This window comes from Nesoenas mayeri (genome assembly GCF_963082525.1).
Source record: "Nesoenas mayeri genome assembly, chromosome: 3".
NCBI lineage: Eukaryota > Metazoa > Chordata > Aves > Columbiformes > Columbidae > Nesoenas > Nesoenas mayeri.
The window spans coordinates 48369822-48391518 of NC_137544.1; the positions used below are offsets into that span (position 1 = coordinate 48369822).

General features: G+C 44.4%; 1 protein-coding gene across 1 annotated transcript in view; it reads right to left on the minus strand.

Moving 5' to 3' along the window:
* Positions 1-19111, minus strand: part of METTL24 (methyltransferase like 24) — a gene marked incomplete at both ends in the record, with an annotated part of 48899 nt that extends 29788 nt beyond the window's left edge. Inside the window, one exon of the mRNA XM_080341409.1 lies at positions 18818-19111. Coding sequence (XP_080197535.1) covers positions 18818-19111 — 294 coding nt within the window. The remainder of the gene's footprint in view (positions 1-18817) is intronic.
* Positions 19112-21697: the final 2586 nt, after the last annotated feature.

Sequence of the window (21697 nt, forward strand, 5' to 3'; positions counted from 1 at the left end):
ACTGAATATCTTGAAGTATCCCTATATTTATACTGTTTCACTTATAGACACCTTACCTGAAATTAGCATTGTAAGAAAAACCAGTCTTCAGCAAGAAGACTGGTACTGGTCAGACACTGACTGCAGCTACCCCAGAAACATAACAGATATCTAGAAAGTGCTGTCCAGACCAAAGTCTAAATTTTCACCAGATGAGATAACTACAGAGCAAAGAAAATCTTAAGGCAATGATATTGCTTTGTTAAGAAAACCCAGATACATTTGAAGGTCTGACTTTTTTCCAGGTACTTCACACTAAAGGATAAGGACTGATGCTTCCATCAGACCAGTTTGACAGTAATCCACAGCGACTTTTCCCTGGAGACCATTCCTTTCTGTATTTTTCCCCCTCAACAGCCATCTATGATAGTCATCTGATAATCCCTTAATAATCTGTAGGATACATATGGCATCATTTGTCCTAAAAACCTGAAATAATAATAAGTCTAAATCAGCATGTTCAAAGGGCTCACAAACTAGCAGGTGTAAAATTGCAGGTTTGCAAAATTTCTGGCTTTCCTAGCATAAGCTTGAACACAGAAGTATTAATCATTAAATTCTTTCCAGATCAATTGTACAGTTTCAGTGCACTCATTCAAACAGCCTGACCTCTCCCTTCCCTTCTGTTTACATTTGAAAGGGAATTAGTAAGTTTTCCACATTTCTGTGGGTTTTTTTTAATTCGGTAATGTTTTTTCCCCTCTTTTAAATCTCCTTCCTTTTTAGCAGCCTATTCAAATACAGAAACATATTAGCCATGTTTATAAACAAAAATTTGCCCTGCCAAGCAGTCTGTTGCTTCCAATGAAGAAACAAAACACTTGTCAATACATATACAGCTGTCTTAAGGGAAAAATATAAAATCCTCTCATTAAACTGTGCAACAATTTTTTTTTTTTTTTTTTACATTTGAGGCAGGATGAAATGTGAACAGAAAGCATTTATGGCAATAAACTCCATCAATAAACATAAATATTTGCTATCCATAGAAACAAGTAACGTATGCATCATCTCCAACCATTCTGGCAGTACTCTGTGTATCACCATGCTCGCCCCTTTTGCAAGGGTACAGCGGAACAGAGCTTGCTCATGGGTGAAATTTTGCAAGGGTTTAATTGCTTTAAAATGCAATGAGTGGGATTCCAATAGCCAAATTTCAGACATCTACATGGCAAATATATGTTTACTGGACTGCATTCCCAAACACTGGCCCTTATGAGAGTAGACTGACCCCAGGGCTTGACCATCATTTTCTTTGGACTCCCTCTGGAGTTCCAGTGGTCCTAAACATATTATTTTCTGGTTTGTTTCCCCCCCCACCTCCCCAATCCAAAAGTACCCTAAATAGTTAAAGCAGCATGTTGCAGCCCACTCGAGTACTGGCTTTGCCTCACGAGGGACATGCAACAAGTGCAAAGCCTGCTGAGATGAGTGGGAGGGCTGCTGAGGGTGGAGGCGGCCAAATCTGGCACGTTGCACCTCTCGCTGATGACACGGAGCAGCTCCAGCAGCAAACGATCCCTCCTGAACACTCACGTTTACTTTCAGGGGCCATTAGATGGTAGACTCCGAGGGAGACCTTGGAGTGAAGAAACATTCCTGAAGTGAGGGCAACCAGGGACCAAGCTCCCACAGTGGGCTGGGGAGCTACGTTATTTGACAGGACAGAGCTGTTTAAGGGTGTGATTCACCTCACTAGAAAGCAGACGTCTAAAATAAGTAAGATGAGTCATACGCTGGAAATGTCCACGTCTCTCTGTGACATGCAAAGGAGGCCTGGAGGATGGGCTCAGACACACCTACACCATAGACACTCAGGGTCCCAGAAAAGGAATCCCAGACCAGAATATCATACATGCCACACGGCAAAGACCCTTGCATATTAGAGGGCTGAGCCTGCTCTTTAGTTGTGAGCCTCGAGCAATGCTTAATTGCACTTCATTCTTCAGCAGGGTTCAATAACTCCAAATGTTTTATGTTTGGAGCAGCAATACGTGGCAAAAGTAAAACAAACTCCACCTCAAAGCAGAGGTTTCAATAGGAAAGAACAAGTATGCCTCGGCAAAGAGCTCCTTGAGAAAGGCCAATTCATAAGCTCCACTTTAGCTAAATGTAATCAGCATCATGCAGAGGGCTCACAAGAGGTACACCCATAAAAACATGCTACATTACTTTGTTAATTTAGAAGTAGCAGGGCCATGCACAGGCTCAGTAATCTGTAATTTTAAATACAGGCTTACAAAGTGACTGTGACTCATATTTAGTTTTTTTCATGGCTGGCTTTATAGGTTCCTCATCCATACATGTCTAAACTGTTTCTTTCTCTTTTTTCCTTCTTTTTTCTTACTATTGTTTTCTGTTTTTCTTTGCAGCTCGGCCATCTTAAACATAGGAGTTTGTGCTTAAGAAACCCTATTTCAGAAGTTGTTACAAGCACTCTTGCTCTGTACACATGCATGTATTGACAAGAAACCAGTGGTTTCCCTCTGAGGGCATTGGGAGCATCACAGGGAATGCAGCAGACACCTTGTCCTGCAGCTACCTAAACTGAGAACAGTCAAAACTTCACATGCTGCACAAAGTCCATGATGAACCAGAAAAATAATATAGGAAAAGTTCTATTTTTCTTTCTGAATTGATCTAGAGCAGAGGCATCTCTGACAACACTGCACACAAGCACACAGCCACCTTTGTACCCAGCCACCACAGGATTGTTCCGTCCTCTGTACGTGTCAGGTTGCTGCAGTGGAACAAGCAGGTCACATCAGGAGTCCCTCCCACAGGTGAACCCCAGTTCTGTAAAACCACAGCGTGGTATAGAATCACAGGTGGTTTGGGGCTGGAAGAGACCTCTAAAGATCGGCTAGTCCAAGCCCCCACTATTGGTAGGGACACCTTCCACTAGACCAGGCTGCTCCGAGCCCCATTCAGTCTGGCCTTGAATGCTTCCAGGGATGGGGCACCCACAGCTTCTCTGTGCAGCTTGGTCCAGTGTCTCAACACCTTCAATGTAAAAAAATTGCTTCCTTATATCCAACCTAAACCTACTCTCCTTCAGTCGGAAACAACTGCCCCTTGTCCTGTCACTACAGGGCCTGGTAAAAAGTCCATCTCTGCCTTTTGTATAAGTTCCCTTCAAGTACTGAAAGGCTGCAATAAGGTCTCCTCAGAGCATTCTAACTAAACAACCCCAACTCTCTCAGCCTGTCTTCATAGGGGAGGTGTTCCATCCCTTTGACCATCTTTGTGGCCCTCCTCTGGACTCACTCCAACAGGTCCACATCTTTGTTGTGCTGGGGCCCTCAGATCTGGATGCAGTACTCCAGGCGGTGTCTCACCAGAGGGGAGAACCACCTCGCTCAACCTGCTGACTACACTGCTTCTTATGCAGCCCAGGATAGGGTTGGCTTTCTGGGCTGCAAGAGCACATTGCCAGCTCATGTCCAGTTTTTCATCCACCACTATCCACAAGCCCCTTTCCACAGAGCTGTTCTCAATCCATTCAACCACCAGTCTATATTGATACTCGTGATTGCCCTGACCCAGGTGCAGGAACATACACCTGGCCTTGTTGAACTTCATGAGGGTCACATGGGCCTACTGCTCAAGCCTGTCAAGGTCCCTCTGGATGGCATCCCTTCCCTCCAGCAAATCAACTGCATCACTCAGCTTGGTGTCATCTGCAAACACGCTGAGGGTGCATTCAATCCCACTATGTCACTGATGAAGATATGAAGTAGTGTGGGTTCCAGTATCGACCCTTGATGGACACCACTCATTACAGGTTTCCACTTGGACACTGAACCATTGACCATAACTCTTTGAATGCAGCCATCCAGCCAATTCCTTACCCACTTAACAGTCAATTCATCAAACCCGTATCTCTCCAATTTAAAGGTAAGACTGTTATGGAGGACTGTGTCAAAGGCCTTACAGAATTCCAAGCAGATGACATCTGTAGCTTGTCTGCTGATGCAGTCACTCCATCATAGAAAGCCACTAAATTAGTCAAGTATGACTTGTTCTTGGTGAAGCCATGCTGGCTGCCCCTAATCACCTCCCTGTCTTCAGTAAGTTTTGACATATCTTCCAGGAGTATCCAATCCATAATCTCATCCAAAGATTTGATCACAGAACATCAGGCTGAGGAACGACAGCCTTGTGCCAGGACAAGCAAGCAACATAATACATACAGTCAGGCTCTCCCATGCAGCAAGGCAACTTACCATATTAAATTCTGCCTATGGAAACCAGCCCTGCAATAAGAGCACTTTCTGCATTTGTAAGTGGGCGTCTTCAATTTAAATGAGTCTTCAACACAACTTGCATATGAAGAATAACTAGAGGTGCTTCTATGTCTGGATGCTTGTGCTTTATTATACTGAAGAGGGAACTCCTAGGATGCACTTAACTCTCCCTTAGCTCCTCGCTCTCCGTGCATCACCTCATTCAAGCCTCCACAGTCCAACATACATTTGTCTGCCCAGGAGCAGGATGCGACTGCTGTGAGAGCCAACTTATGCAGCTCTGAGTATCACCCAGAGGGCTTTGCTTGAGAGCAGTTTATCAGCATTTGCTTCCCAAGGCTACAGTTTGCACTAGAAGTAAAATTCTTATGCTTAGCAGGGGGGGAAAAAAAAAAACAAAACCCAAAATCAAACCAACAAAAAATAACACACAACACTTCTCAAATGCAAAGTTTTACATTGAAATGAAGAAAACAATTTTCTTACTTCAGTTCTCATTAGGAAAGCTTTGAGCTAGTGCACAGTAATTGAACCCAAAAGATTCTTTACCCTTGTAGAGAAAAATCAGTCTGAACATGCATACATAATAACCTCTGCAAAGGCAGCAATCATGAAGCATTTCACCTCTGCTCTCCTTTTGTTAATATTCATGTTTATTTTCTGCTCCTTTTGCTTCTGATTTCCCATCTGATAGTATGAAATTGAGCCCCATGTATACAAATTACAGCTCTTGCGTTGCCTAACCTGCCAGCAAGCCACACCAGCGACCTCAATGCAAAACACCAACCCCTTCGATGCCTTGGGAGGTTGAGTGTTTCACACACAGAGTCCATGGTCAAGCTCTCTCCAACTCTACCCTGTGTTGTAGGAAAATAGGGAATTAGGATTTTAGGCCTATATCAGTGTTATAAGCTGTGCTGCTAAGGCTGCAAGTCTCAGCTTGTCTCCTGTATAGCCCTTGCCCAGAACTACGAGCGTGGTTACCTTATGCTTGCTTTGTACCCTTAGACATTGATAAATGCTATTCTTAGGTTTGCTGATTTCTGTACTAGACTGATGCACTATGGATAACAAATGAGACAGGTAGAACTTCAAAGCTAGCCCTGCAACCCGAGGACTTTTCGTTCGGTACTTGCCGAAGTGGAACATGAAGGAAGAAGTGAAACCTGCAGACCACTGAGACGGAAGGAACCTGAAGACATCGACAGTGACAGACAGTGATAAATTTTGCTTAGTTGCATAATACCTGTTAGAACCCTATATAATGACTAGCTGTATGGCTGTATGATTGTCACTCTCTGAGGAGGTGATCCAACCCTGCTGTTCCTGCGAATCTTCTACAATAAATACTGCTCAGAGTAACCCATGAGAGTTCAAGTCTCTCTCCAGCGCCTTCCTAATAACCTTTTTCACCCTGAGTTTTGCATCTTCTCTCCCAAACACGCATCTCACATGATAAAGCATACACAGAGAAAAAGGATGCTTGGCACCAACTTCAACAGAACTTCTATCACTTTAAGAATTAGGAAATGGCTTTGGAGAAACAAACAAGCCCTTTCCAAACCTAATATGATGCTGCCAGATCTGCAGAGGATTTTAGGTGACTAATGTGCCACTAAATTCAAATAAAATTCTGACTTCCATAGGAAATGGGTATTGGGAACCAGCTTACCCGCTTTAAATGAGCCATTGTAGCTCCCCTCCGTAAATTCATCAGTAGACCTGGACTTCAGCAACTAATGTGCATCACAATGGGTGCAGGTTTGTGACTTGCAGAAAGCGCATATTTCAGAACACTTGCCAAAATATTAATTTGTAGGTATTTATGAATTTAGAAAGTTCTGCATCTAATTTATTAATTATATAGCATTACTACCACCCTTCGCTACCTCAGAGGAATGGAAAATAAACCCACTGCAACTGAAGGCTCTGGGGATCTCTGCAGAGGTAGGAAAGGGCAGTGTTGCACTGGAAATCCCTCCTTAGACCTTCAGAGGTCAATGAAGACTGACAGCTCTGTAGCTGGAAATCCAAGCAACATCACAGGGAAATATACAATTTTTTAAAAGAGAGATTGATCTTACTTTGCTAAGAGACACACAGGTTTAAAAACAGTTGAGTGGGTTTTCTTTTTTATGGTAAAAAAAAAAATATATATATACATATATATATACATATATATATACATATACATATATATATACATACATATATATATACATATATATACGTATATATATACATACATACATATATATATACGTATATATATACATACATATATATATATACACACACATATACATATATATATATATATATAAAATTGAGTAGCTGCATTCCAGTGCTATCCAGAGGCTGACAGCATGGTAATTTATACCTGATGGAGATAAAACCAAGAGCCAGAACAGATTGAAATTTATGGAAGCTCAATCAGCTGAATTATTTCCAGTACCTGCCTGCCTTTTCCAGCACTTAAGGATAACAGCAAGAAACAGGTACAGCAACTACTACTGGTCACTGCTTGTCAAATTCAGACTTTAGCTAAGCAGAGGCAAGACCACAGTTTTAATGTGCATTCATAATTGCTTGAAATGAAGTGCTTTGGTTGAGAAAACATGGGAAATGTCATCATCCATACAAGAGAAAAAAAATATTTTCCTCTAGGTTGACTTCATTGCAATATTCAAACCAGAGCATACAAACAAAATTCATCAGTAAATACTCAGCTAGCCAGAGAAACAGAGTTTATTTTGTGCAAATTCCAGCACTCTAATTGTGATTTATACTGGCAGCCTGTCCACTGACTTCAGCAGGCTCTGCTCGAGACTAAGAACTGGGGAAAAAGACGGTGCTTTAAAGTAAAACTTAATGCTTTCACACAAATAAGAGCATTTCACACTTGTGCAGCTTTCTCTCTCATCCAAGTGGAGTGCTAATGTCTGAACAGAAACGGTCCACCGAACCTTCTAGCCTAAAGGGAGGTCTGAAGCATCAAAAAACGCTTTCCCCTTCATCTGTCCCTCCTGGGCAAGGACCATGATGACTTTCCATGCCCAGGGAGCGGGAAAGGGCAGTATTTGTCACTAGGCATCTATAATAATATAAAGAAAGTAAACATTAATTCTTACCCAAGGCTGAGTGACTTCTACAAGTATTTAGATTTCATAATATAAAGCCTAAGGTAGATAGAAAATATTCACAATAGGTACCAAGGGGCTTCCATCCCTCCAACCCACCATTGGTTCACTTGATCACACTGGGTTTTAGAGGATACCCAAGTAAGACTTAAAAAGCCAAACTTCACTTTCTTCAACTCCTTATTTCATGCAAGCATTAGTTAATAAAACGAGGTAATGGAACTCCACATAAGGAAATATATACCAGCTTTTTTTAAAAAAAATATACTAGCTAGTTGTCTAGAAACATCCTCTCTTTCTGGTTTTTAATATGATTGTGGATTACTGCCATTGGTCTAGAGCTAGGTAAAAGTCTTCCAAGCAAAACAGAACTGTGTTGGGAAATGAGTTCTCCATGTCTAGAAAGGGAACAAGAGCTGGCTTACAAGTTGTTAGGATTTTAAGTACAAGATGATACATTTCTTTTCCAATTTATAAAGAAGAAAAATCAAGCTCATTTCAAAGCACACAATTTTGAAAAATATATTGTTCAAGACACGTATAGACGCAAGTATCATGCCCATAGAGGATGGGCTTGGGCAAATACACACCATCCTCTTCAGTTGAGAACATTTTCCAATGTATTATTACTAATTCTGAGTATTATACAGAATATAGTACTGAATGGCTACATGGTTTGACCCTGAGCTCCTGATGTACCCAGAATTCCCACAGACTTTATAATGAATAATAATTGCAAGATCAAACCATTAACCAAGACATTTAACTAAGAAGCAGCACACCAGCTCAGCAGCAGCAAATTGACAGATAATTGCTTCTTGCTTCATTTTCTCAAAAGATCGAGGGAAAAGAAACAAGATGCCACTGCCTTGCTCTATTCAGGATGAAACAAAGTTCACTTTGGAAGTTTCAGTGCCGCAGAACAACCATGAAGAAAGCTCAAAGAGACATGACATCAGTATAACAAATCCTATTCTTCCTTTGTTTTCTTTTTTCAGGCAGCTCCTACCCTGCAGCATTCATCTCTGGGATAAATCTCGATCCTCCATTAGTGCAGGCAACTCTGCAGGGAGTAGGGACGATTTCAAACTGATTATCATTTTTAAGCTTCTGAGTGGCAAGTATTATTTAACATTACATGCTGTATCAATCTCTTCCCTCTAGCATTTCTAACACTGTCTCTTTGTGAAATATGAAAGGGGATGCTAAATAAAGGGCACCAACTTTGAAGCTTCCAGTTAATTATTTGACTTAACTAGCTGCTAGGAGAGGAATGAGGAAGAGGGCTGGGGATGGATGGGGCAAAGGCAGGGAGGCTAAAGCAGCGATAGTGACTCTACAATATCGGTGTGCATTGGTTCTAACATGCATTTGTTCTAACATCATTTTCAACAGCATACGCTTCTCAACCAGGCCCAGCCCTGATATTTGCTTGCTTTTCACCTAGGTTAATTTTCCCCAGCAGATCACCCTGTCAACATTAAGAAAAACAACAACAACAACACCACCACCACCACCACAAACAAAACACACACACAAAAACACACAAAAAAACCAAACCTAAACAAACACACACCACCGCCACACACCACAAAACTACAACTTATTACCTCATCAAAGTGACAGCATGAATGCAGAGCATCAACTATTTAGCAATACCTCTAAAGAGAGAGAAATTGCCTAACTGGTTCTTTCCAGGCCTTTTTTGATAAAGTTCTCAAGGCCCACGAAGTTTGTTTTCCACACCCCAAGAAAGGCAGAGGGTTCAATTCCTTTAGTCTGCAAGAGCCACAAGGTCAGTCCTGGAAACAACCCAGAATTTTGTCAGTTCCAGAATAACCTATAGCAAATGCACCTGAAGCTGTACCTGAAATCCATCAGAAAGTAGAACCTGCAGTGAACATGTCACTTGTTCAATCAGCTGTTGGTTAGCTCTTTCTGCAACACACATGTAAACCTAGAGGTTTTGCACCTAAATCCCAAGGCAGCTAGCTTGACCTGAAAATCCTAAGTGACTTCAGAATCCAACAGCTCACTGAAAAGTCCTCCTGGTCCTATATTCCCAAGATGAAAGAAGCTTCCGTGGCATGACAGAGAAAAAGTGGCAGCAGAAAGGACATTCCTCACAAGGGATCCCCAGATTTGAGATTTGCAAAGCCAAAACAGTTCTGTGGTACTGACTTTCAAAGAACACTGCAAAGCCATTTTGTTCCCATTGGCAGAGCATTTGGAGAAGACTTTGGTGAGAAACAATATTTCTGTGTATGTGGTAACAGCTGCTGAAGCTATGACATTTATCATTTCACAAAGACATAAGGACAGGTTTATTTACCGCATTTATACATATGTCAGGGGGGACATAAATTAGAGGGTTAGTTTTAAAACATTTGAAGAATATGAAAAAGCAAAACAACCACCCTAGAGCCAGGCCCAGGACTTGTGGTCCTCCAGAGGTCAGCAATCACTTGAGGACACCCTGTCCCCCCATTCCCTTATGATGCAGTCCATGAGCACCGCACAGCCAGCGCCTTTCTTGATGGCACATCTAAAAGCAAGACTAGCAAAGACGGGACAGAAGATCAGGAAGGGAAAAACACACACCACTAAAGATCCAAACTCTTCCCCTCAGCACTGCATAAACAACTGGGAACATTTCCACCAACTCCTGCTCAAATTGACCAAGTCATTGCCGTAAGAGCGTGTTCAAAATCATGGCTTTCATCTCTCTGTCACCCAAGGCATCAGCCCATCTGTGCACGTGATTTCTGTTACCCTTAGAGACTTGTAACTCAAAATAGGACAGTGTGACACCCTGTCACTTTTGCATACTGAAATACTAACATCAGGGTAATATATGTTACAAATTCCAGGATATACATGCTATACACAATTAAAAGAAAAATTAAATATCTATTTTTTTCCCTTCACTTGTTCCACTGCACTGAATGCCATTTGATCTTAGATTTCAACAGTGCGGAAGGGCTCTGGGCAACATTTTATCATACACAAAAGTGTCTTGGTGCCTATCTGCTAGCTACAAAAACACTCAAGTTGATTAAATGACTCACATCCACCGCAGAGAGCTCTGGAGAGCTGAACAGCGATCCAAGACAAACACAGCTCCAAGTTAATATTAGAACAAGCGATAAGAAGGGGCTGCTGCAGATGCCATCAAAGATTAGCGGTGGTTCACACAGACTTTTTCACCTACGTGATAAGTCTTTTATCTAAGCTGTGCCATGAGTGACAGTCATCACTGCCAGGCTGCAGGAGGAAGACAGTGTGGTCTACCACAACCAAACTTCTTGTGTGAGGACCAGAGGTCCCTCACTAATGCTATCTAAACTTTCAAGTTCTACATCTGTTTTGTAAGAGAGATGATGCACTTGTTGGGTTGTCAGTATGAGTCTGCGAGGCAGCTGCTAGAGGGTTTTGTTCTTCACCACCAAATTTCAGTACTGCATCCCTTCTCATGGGGCCCTGGACTTCTGTTCAGGGTTCACACCAAAGATCCACCAGCTGCCCCTCAGTCAGAACTGTGCCCACAGTTCAGTAAAAGTGCCGTAAGAGAGATGTCTGGCACGCTAGCACCTACCATGCAGCCTTGAAGCAGACACACATCTCTCTTAACTGCCTGGCTGGATGGTAAATGTTGATGTGAATTGACTGAACAAACTGAGATGAAAACCCTTCTAGTGACAAAGTTAAATGTGTCTCATAAGGCAGCTAAAGGTCAGAGATGTAAAGGAAAAGCCCTAAGGCCTTCTGGGAGAGTTTGATTTGTTCCAGACCTCTTTCTGGCATCTGCTCTCTCCAAAGAGGGAAGTTTTCTAAAAGAATGAAGCAAGGTTGGCCATCTTGAGAACTGCCCAAGCAAGGAAAGCTGTGTGTTCAAAACTGCCCTCACTTCTATTATTTCTAGTATAAACACTGATTGTGACAAAAGATGAGTTTTGGTACTAACTGTGCACATTGCCTTCAAGGCTGCCAAAATTTTTTACTTTCAGGGACTTTTGCTCTTTTCCCATGACAAGACTGCAACTTGCTGCACATTTGGCTTTTCTTCCAGTGCTCACCTGCTGCTTTCGTGCAGAAGACATCCTTCCTCCTCTGAGCACATGCACAGCACACGAAGGGGGACCTGCTTGTTGGCTGCTAACAAGGTCTGATAACCAGCAGCACACCAGACAACACAAGCAAGCACCCCAAACACAGTGAACTGTGAGGGGGTGAAGGAGGAGGGGAGAGCAGAGGTTGTGTTTACTGACTCGCTGCCCTTTAGCGAGACACAGAGGCCATGTCCAGAGCTGCTCAGCCACTCTCTGAGCATCACCACCAGGGCAGGAGGGCAGTGTGGGTCACTTCCCCACACAGCGGCCCCATCCAACAGTTTGAGCTGAAGACAGCAAACGGGACTGGATAAGTATGTTGTTTGTTGTTTTGTTTTGTTTTTCTGCATCCACTGCCAAATTCATAAAGGATTCATGTTTTGTATAAGGCCTGTGGACCATCTGGCCTGGTTCAGAAGATGGCATGACTGCAATGGCCGATCATGGAGCAAGAAGAAATTACTATCTCAGTCCCTGGGTTATGTTCTTACGCAGGAAACCTTCTATACCATGAAAAACATTATTTTTCTGTGCCACAGTTCTCTAGAAAATATTATTCCCCTGTCTTTGTATGCTGAAAGAAAGCCTTGACTAGGTATTTGAAAGAAATCTATGTTATTGGACATAATTAAGTCTCACAAAGGTGTAATGACTTTCTGAAGGTTAATATTCCCCATCTGCTTCTCAAAAATTCATGAAAGAAGAACCTATTTTAGGTAATAAAAAGAATCAAGGTTATTCTGAGTGATCACTTACCTCACAAGGCTGCAAGTGACATTGTCAGAAACAACATTACCATCTCCTCTTTACGATCTGCCATAAACACACTTCATCTGCAGTTAAAACACAGCTAAAGGCCAGTATTTCCCATGCTTGGCTACTTACAAAAGGATTCCCTTGCTTGGGTACCTGTTGGTGCATCAGCTGCCCCCATTTAGAGGCAAAGTTGGCTGGTGCTCCCCAGATTTGGTTGTCTGCCATTAAAAATTGCTATAAATAAAAGTTTGTTCCTTTCTTCCAAATACAATAACCTCTCTCAATTTGTGCTATCAGCCCAAATATCTGAACAAAAACCAACCAAGGCTCTCACAGCTGTTCCCCAGGTACTCCTGGCCCGAGGCCATAAGCTCCTACCTCATGCTAATCTTACATGCTAAGCAATTTGGGGTCAGTTTATGTTTGGTAAGAGATCTCCAAGTGCTGGAGGGAAACAGCTAGCATGTAATGGTCCTTCCTGTGGGGTCCACTAAGTCATCACAAGACAATTATGGTGGGGTTTGGTCTCTCTAGAGAGGTATTAAGCCAGGGCAAGGATCACTTATGGTCTTTAAAGACCCTATTACCTCTTCTTATTACACTGATGTTAGATCATTTTTCAGGCTAAACTCCAGTTTGGCTAATCATATTCTACCTGCCAGACTGCTTCTCTAATTTCAGAGCAGGTAAATGTAAATGGGGATCTCAGCAGGCTGACTCAACCCTACCTCCTTGCCCTGAAGCACAACTCTGGATACCTAGACCTTCCCTGTGTGACTACCCAAAGCTCACATTTTTTCTAGAGAGCCTCTCCACTCCTTAACCAACCACAGAGTTAAAAGATTTTCCTAGTATCTTGCCTGAAAATTAAGCCAGCTACTTCTTGTCCTACTTGCAGTGGACCTACGGAACAATCAGTCATTATGCCCTTCAAAAAAAAATTATTTTCAGTTTGAAGAGTCTTGGCATCTTACTCTCAAAACCTACTTTTCCCTGTTCAAAACAAGTACCAGTTCTGCCAGGCTTTCCGCACCTCTTGACACTTTTTCCTCCCATTGAGACTCTCTCCAGTCTGTCTACCTGCTATTAAAGGAGGTGCTCAGAAGCAGCACACTCAAAAGAATAATAAATATCCAGCTCTTCAGCATTACACTTCTGCCCTACAACGTTCATCAAAGCTAGAACATTATTCACTCCTTGCTGTGACATTTAAAAAACAGTGCTTGTCACACCTGATACACAGGTGAGGTGACTGGAATAAGCTCTGGATGTAACTTCACCAGGAGGTCCGAAATGCTGCCTTGACCCACGCTGCTGCCCCAGCAGCTCCCTCAGTTTGGCTCAGCCTGGGCAGTTCTGCTCCTTTAAACACAGCCTGATGTGACTCGCTGCACAGCTCCCAACGCCCTGTGTGTTAAACTTTGCTGTAATGCTAAAACATTGCTCCAGGCATGCATAATGAATCAACTGTTCTAGAAGTTAAGTCCTGACCCAAAACAAGCCAGCTATTACACCACGGGATATGGAAAAACAGATGGATACATTTGACTTCAGAATAACCAAATCTTCTCCAAGAATTTTGCCTCCTGCTCATCAATGGGCAGAGTAACTTCCTATTCAAGTAGCAGCCAAAGCTTAAATTTTTAATGATGTGAAGTCAGCCTGAAAGCACTGTACATACAAATAGGTACTGAAAAAATCTGATATGTTTTTTACCAGATTTGCAGAAGAATTTAAAAGGACTTTTTGCATAAGAGCCCTATGTATTGCTGACATAAACAAAGTAGCCTTGTCATTTTTAAATTAAAAAAATCAAATGGAAAATTTAAGTAAAAACTTAGCAATAATGTAACACCAAATTGCATGAGGTTATTTTGAACCTGCCACATTATTAACTGTCAAACCGTTATACCACATACCTTTGAAGATATCACTCCAAAATAATTTGCAGATTTCAATTACCTTAAAGATGAGACGGTTATCAGTCATGACTGCAGAGAAGCAGTAACCTCTCAGATATAGTCCCTATATAAAGGAAAACTAAACCAACAACCCAACAAACAACAGCAAAAGACAATTAGTCTATATTTACAAAGAACCAAAATACCAATAAATGTAAATAATGTTTATAAAAATATGATATAACAAGACTGTTTTGTTTTAGGTAATGGTATTTTATGTTTCATAATAAGTTCTAATCCCAGACAAAATTCAAACGTGTCTAGGCAGCAAAACCTAACTGTTAGCTTTTAATCACTGCAGGCAAACATTTTTATATCTGTAGATATGAGATGAAAGAGCATACAAAATGACAACAGGTTAACTTCAGCAGCATACTGCACTCCCTACCTTCGGACAGCCACAACAACAGACACGGCAATTTCACACTGATATTACAATTCTTAAACTAAATTTAGCAACATGCTTGTCTTCCAGCAGGCACACTTCGAGCTGACACACCTGTAGCTGAAGCTGAGCAGCCTCCAGCATTTTGCCGAGCCTGACTCCCAGGAGTCCTGCACTGCCCAGCTACACACACACAGAAAGAAGACCTCAAACCTCAGTTTTCAGGAGAGACATAGTCACGGTCCCTGCTGCATCTGCAACCAGAACTGCAGGAACACCTGCCCTGACTAACACTGGCCTTTTTTCTTTCATGCATAACCAGATAGAACTTTTTTTCCCCTCTTCCTCCTCCATGGAAATAAATCTGCCCAGAAGGCAAAGGACTCCAGCTTTTCATAACCAGACTCACGGAGGGCTCCTCCCCATTTCAGAGCACAAGAGCCAACATAACCTTGTCATTGCGATCACTGTGATAAGAATTTGCTGTTATATCAAATGTAAATGCAACTTTTTTTTTTTTTTTTAAATCATCACACCCTGCAATAACATTTTATTATAAAACTCACCTCACGTGGTTGCAGTGCTATGTGGGTGCAGATCTCACTAATACCTACTGCAAGCACAAGCACACGTGGCAAAGTTTTTGTGTTCCCATGTAGCTGGAGTTTTTATCTGCTCCATATGTTACCAGGCCAGTGCTTAACACAGCCAGAGTTTAGAATCACTGATTATAAACATAGTTGGGTATTTTATCAGCAACAACACAGTTTCAAGCACTCCTACCAAAATACAAATGGGATTACACACAAAATCCATTTGCTTTAGATTTGCAGCATGACATACAACTCTCTCCATTCTTCAGATGACCATCATATGCTCTTGATGCCAAATTTTGTTAATTATTTGTCAGCAAGAGCAGCAGCGTCTGCTCTTTGGTAGACTCCACTGGGAGCAACACAGCTCCCAAATGCACCAGAACAGGCAGCTCCAACAGCTCCCAAAGCTAAATTACTTTATTCCCTGCTGCTTTCGCTTAGCAATTTTTTATGCATGCATCTTAAAGCACAAACAGACCCTCCTAACCTCCGTGGTCAAACCCTCCCATCTGCCGCACAGTCACTCCCTCCACTGACGGAGATTTACCCACGGCCAGGACAAGCGAGGACAAGGGCCATTTCTGGGTGAGTGTCCGTCTTTCCCATCCTGTCTGCACCTCTTTTTTCTCCTTTTGGTGCTGCTGCTTGTTTGACTGCAGTTGTGTTTGGGAAATAAAGAACACAACTCTGCTTCAGGAATCTTTATAGTGATTCAAAGTAGGCATAAAATAATTTCCCTGCATGGTTTTGCCTTTTTTTTTTTTTAATATGGCCACAATGCAGGATATTCAACTAGACCTATGGAAATACTCTGTTAATCAGCTTTCTGCATTAATCCGGTGATGTAAGCGTGAGAAGAGTTATAACAAAGCGACACTAGAAAAACAGAGTTAAGTTTGGCTGAGCTGATTTTTCATTACTGCCATTCTGCTGGCTCACATATTGCAACATCATCTACCACCACAAACAGCACCAGGAAAAACAAACTATTAAAAAACAAAACCAAAACACCAGCACACCTGGTTTATGGACAGATAAAAGACAAAAAAACCATATAAAACCCACAGCAAAAGGCAAACCCAACCTGGCCCAGCTGGCAGCCCATCCCTCTCCCCCTAGCAGTACCTACACGCACACCAGCACACTGCCCCGGCAGTGGGTGCCCGCTGCTGTCTCTCTCCAGAGCTGCTGGCAGAAGCCATGGCCTACCAATATAAGCAGTCTTTTCTGATAAGAACCCTCATCTTGTGTTAAAACAGTCCAAAGTGAAAGACAATGTTTCTTGATGGGAAAAAAAAAAAACACACCACCAACACACCCTTTTTTTTTTTTTAGCTATCATGCATAATCTCTACTTCCACAACAAAAAAATGTCACCACTAAGACCATTTCTACTTTATTGTCTCATGACTTCCCCCTCCCCACCATTTCTATTTAACAACTCTATTCCAAAACCAGTAACTCCCAGAATTTCACTCCCACTGTCTTATCTTCACTTTAAGGAGTAGTTTTTCTTAGCCTGAAGCAATATATATGCTCAAGTCAAATAGCTGAACACAGAAGACACTTCACGGTCTCAAACACAACCTGGTAACTCCACCCTACATTGTATTTACTAATATTTTTCACTTGACTTAATTAGTGGGATTCAAATGAGACCTCAGCAGTAACATGCCAAACACCACAAACCACAGCAGTGATGCTTCACACACTTCACCTGGAGATGCACCAAAACCTACCACGTGCTTCCCAGAGCCTTGAGCTCTGCAACATTGCAAGGTGCTGCCAGTTGCCCAGTATGATGCCGTGCTTAGCACTTGTTTTCAAGAAACTATCTGAACCCACATAATTACAATTTATTTTCCTCCCACAAATGCTAAAATTCTTCCATAATTTAAACCTCTCAGAATTTGGGCTTTGGGAGAATACCAAGTAACATGACATTGACAACAAAAATCACAAAAACTGACACTGCAAGATCTAGGTGCCTCGACATGGCATCAACATCACAGCACATCAGGATGCCACACAGTCATTAAGGTGAAGAAATATGTGACACTGTTGTCCTCATCATGGCCACAGTGGGGAAGGAAGTAAGTGATTATCTCATTTCTCTTTCTAAGCCTTTCAGGAAACCAGGGGCAGAAACCCACAGTTTTACTTTTCCATCACAGCTCCCCAGGGAAGATGAGGTGAAACAACAGAAACTAAAATTCAAACTATACATGAGTTCACTGTCCACCTCATCTTTAAATAAGAAATAAATTACTACGACATTTCAGCACTCTTTTCTTCCACCTGATCTGAGATGGTTGCCCGATCACAGAGTGATTATCTGCAAGAAAGCAGCTGAGCTAAAAGTGGCCACACAAGAAAGTCCAAAGAGCACTCTGATGTGAGCTAATTCCTTCTATACCACCTGCATGTCCACAGTGTGTAATCATTCCAACGGACATGACAAGGTGCCAGCTGTTCTTGGTACCCAGTTCCCAGATGAGCAAACCCAGATAAAACTTCAGTTTAAGGACAGGAGAAAGTTCAACTATTCCACAGATAACTCTGGTTTTATTCTTGTCAAGACAAACATCAGAAATATCTACTTTGACCAGGAAGGTGGCCCCATCTTTAACAAAACCCTATTTGCTCCTCTTTGTGGTCACTCCAGCTTCTTTAAGTATCTGCACATTTCCACACAGACCATTAGTGCTGCATGCTAAAAGCAGGGCCTCAAAACAGCTGAGAAACTACTCTTTCCCAGCCTTTGAAAGCTAGCTCTTCTCTCCTTGAGAGACTGCAAAGAAAACTCAACAGAAAACACATTTGAAGTGATACCTGAGAGACTGGTATCTACCAAAACCAAAGACAACATAGAGCCGATTGGAGACGGCGGCGCCCTACTCCTGATCACATACACAGCTAACTGGGGGAAGAGGTTAGTACTGGCACTCCTCACTCTCATTGAATTCCAGATGCTAATTGTGCTCCTCAGGTCTCCAGGCTTTACCTTCATTACCATGGCTGAACCTAATTACAGGTCCATTTATCAGCTCATTAACTAACTCATTAATTCTCATGCAGACCACATCTTAGAAACATTTCTTGATTGCCAAATGAGGCAGTATTCAGATGGCAAGAACATCAAGGACCAAGGACTTTCCCAAGCTTGCTCGTGTTGGGGCTGCTTCAGCGTGCTGAACAACCTCGGTGACTCCAAGCCATGGTCATCTTTCCACACCGAGGTGCCCACCTTTACTGCAGCTTAGTGGCATTGCTCGAAAATCCCTGATCACGAGACATCGTGCTAGGAAGCCGCCACCACCTGCCGACACACCTCCCAACACCCGCCAGTCACCGCTTTTAGGGTGCCAGCAGCATCTCGGCCATGGGAAGAAGCCACATCTGTGAGCCGGGACTCCTACGGACAGACAGACAGACAGATGCCCGCCGGCAGCCGCTGAGACCGCGGCGTTCCCAAGGGCACGGTCACCCTCAGCTCCTCCTCGGGGAGAGGCGGCGCCCCCTCTATCGCGACGCAGCGGTGCTCCTGTCGCGACACGGCGGGCGCTTCCCCCCGCCCGCCTTACCTTTCTGCGGCGGCCGGCCGGGGGCTGGAGCGGGCAGCAGCCGGGCACGGCGCTCCCCCGCCGGCCGCTCCGCACGTAGGTGACCCGCCGCCTGCCCGCCGCCGCCACCGCGCCCGCCTGCTGCTCCGTGCCGCGGGACGGGGGGGGCACCCGCCCCGCCGCCGCTGCCGCCCGGGGCTTCTCTTCCGGGCACCAGGATCGCCTCATGCCCAGCTGGAGGCAGAGGAAGAGCGCGGCCGAGAGCAGGCAGAGGCGGAAGGCCAGACCCCGCCAGAGCGGCCGCTCCTTGGGCATGGCGGCGGGGGCTCGCCCTGCCCGGAGCTGCCGCCCCCCCGTCCCGCCGCAGGGCTCATGCCACCGGCGGGCCGGGGCCCGCGGCTGTCGCCGAAACTCGGGAGACCCCGCCCCGAGCGGGGCCGGCCGGGGAGGGGCCGGGATGCCCCTGCCCTGTCCCGGGCCGCCGGGGGTGCCCGCCTGCGGCCGGCCCACGGGATGCTCCCCGCCCCGGCGGCCCCACGGGGCGTGGGTCCGGGCATGGGTGCGGGGCTGGCGGCTTCACAGCCGCGGTCCTTGTCGTGCACGTGTCACGGGTGTGTGTGTCACTCGTGCACCCAGCCAGACCCACGCTGCCCTCCAAAGTCGGGTGTAACAGGAGAAATCTCTTATGAAAACTCCCCTCCCTACTATTATATCAACCTGTCTTTATAGTATAGAAGTGTATTAACTTGTTAATACACTCGTTAGCTCACATCATACATTGTGATGTATAAGTGTGGGTGTCAAGAGGGTGCAACCAAACTCTTTGCAGTGTTGCCCAATGGTAGAATGAGGGGCAATGAACACAGACTGAAGCACAGGAGGTTCCATCTGAACATGAGGATAAACTTCTTTACTTGGAGGGTGCCAGAGCCCTGGAACAGGCTGCCCAGAGAGGTCGTGGAGTCTCCTTCTCTGGAGACATTCAAAACCCACCTGGACACATTCCTGTGCAATCTTCTCTAGATGAACCTGCTTCAGCATGTGAATTGGACTAGGTGATCTCCAGAGGTCCTTTCCAACCCCAACTATTCTGTGATTCTGTGTGTGTGAGGCAGTGGAATTTTACTGGAGGCTGCTTTATGCTTAAGTAAAACAATCTAAAGGACAATCTGGCCATAGGAGTAGTAAATATGCTTCTTGAAAGGTTAGAGCTGTCCATGAAAGATAAAGGACACCCCTGGACAGCCAAGGTAATGCCAGCATCCCAACTCCTCTGACATGTCTTTGAAACCCTCTCAGCATCATCTGGCATTACAGATAAGTAACTCCGGCAAGGCTGACTCCAGGGACATCTGGATCAATAGACAAGCAGCAAGAATAGGATTGCTTTGCAAAGTTTTACCATGATTAGTAATCAGTAGTGTGGGTGCTGGTGATTACTCAAATCATATTGGATCTGAGTGTTTGAAGGGTATGAGAACTCTGCATGAAACCACAGTTGGAGTGCTCAGATTTGGCTAGGACACTTTATGTGCATGAATAAAATAATTACTCCTGTAAGTCTAATACTTTGTGTCCTAGCATCTCTCCTCAGTCCACATGGACCAGCTGCAAGTTTTCATGACACATCCTTAGTTTCACCCCTGAGGGAAATGCTCCAGGTGAGCTGAGCAGGGCTGACAAGGCAGGGCAGGGGACGAGTGTCCCGCTCGCCTCCATGGTAGGTCTCAAAACAGAAATATTGAAGTGCACGGACTGCCTTTGGTCTTAAGCCACAAGACTAAACCATCACTTAGCGGTGAGCAGGTAGTGGTGGTTGGTGGGATTTTCTGAAGCAGGAACCACAGGTAGGGAGACAGGTCAGTAGCAGAAGGCAAGCTCTGTGGGAATGGAGAGGAGTGTGACAACAGCTGGTTTGCTGCACATGCAGCCTAGTGAGTCATAAACGTGTTCCCAGGTAGGGTGCACAAGATGCAGATGCATTCCCACTCCTCCTTTCTTTTCCGGAGTAGGGGAAGGAGGTTGTGACTCTTGTCCCCCGTCTGGAGTATTGTGCTTCCAGCAGCGTTGCCTTGTCTGCTGGCTTTGTCTGCTGACAAAGGAGAATGCTTTCTGCACCGAGCTCCTTCTCCCTTCATTCCACTGCCTTCCCCCAGCAGCAGCCTGCACTGCTCCTGCCTACTCACAGCCTGGGGCAGAGCCAGAGGCGGCTGCTGCTGGGGGAGCAGGTCAGAGAAGAGCACTGGGAAAAACCGAGCCCACCAGCAGCCGAGAAACCAGACCTGCTGGCAGCAGGATGAGAAGCTGCTCTCAGGAAGATAAGGGAGGGAGCAGCGATCTGTCTGCAGAAGTGGGATTTCAAGTCTGGCTCCAAGCACAGATGCACTGGCAGGCCAGCTGCATGCTCCCTGCCATTTAAATGCTGCTCTCCTCTAAAATATTCTTCTGAATTAGGTTAAAGCAATCCCATGGTTGTTTTGAACTGCCCTAAATGGAGGCTTCTCTTGGAAGAGGGTAGGTGGCAGTCCTGCCTGCCATTCCTGTAGGAGGAGGGGAACTCCTTTGTCCTAAGTGAAGCCAAACCAGGGGAACAACCCACCTGAAAATTAACTCCAAAAAAACTCTTTAGGAGCACTTTCCTAATAGACTTGGATACCCTTTTTGGTACCCTCCTATCTTTTGGTCAGCCTACAGCAAGTGGAACAGTCTCTGGGTCGTTTATGCTTCCTGGTGTAAGCAGCGCAGACCAGAGCACTTCTCCTCTGCTCGGGGGTCCTGATCCCGGTCCTGGTCCCAGTCCCTCCCTTGGGCAGGTGCTGGTGCTTGCCACAGGGAAGCAAGTTGGCTCTGATAGCTGCCCTGTCTGACAGCCACGTGCTTTTCCTCTGTTTCCACTCGCCC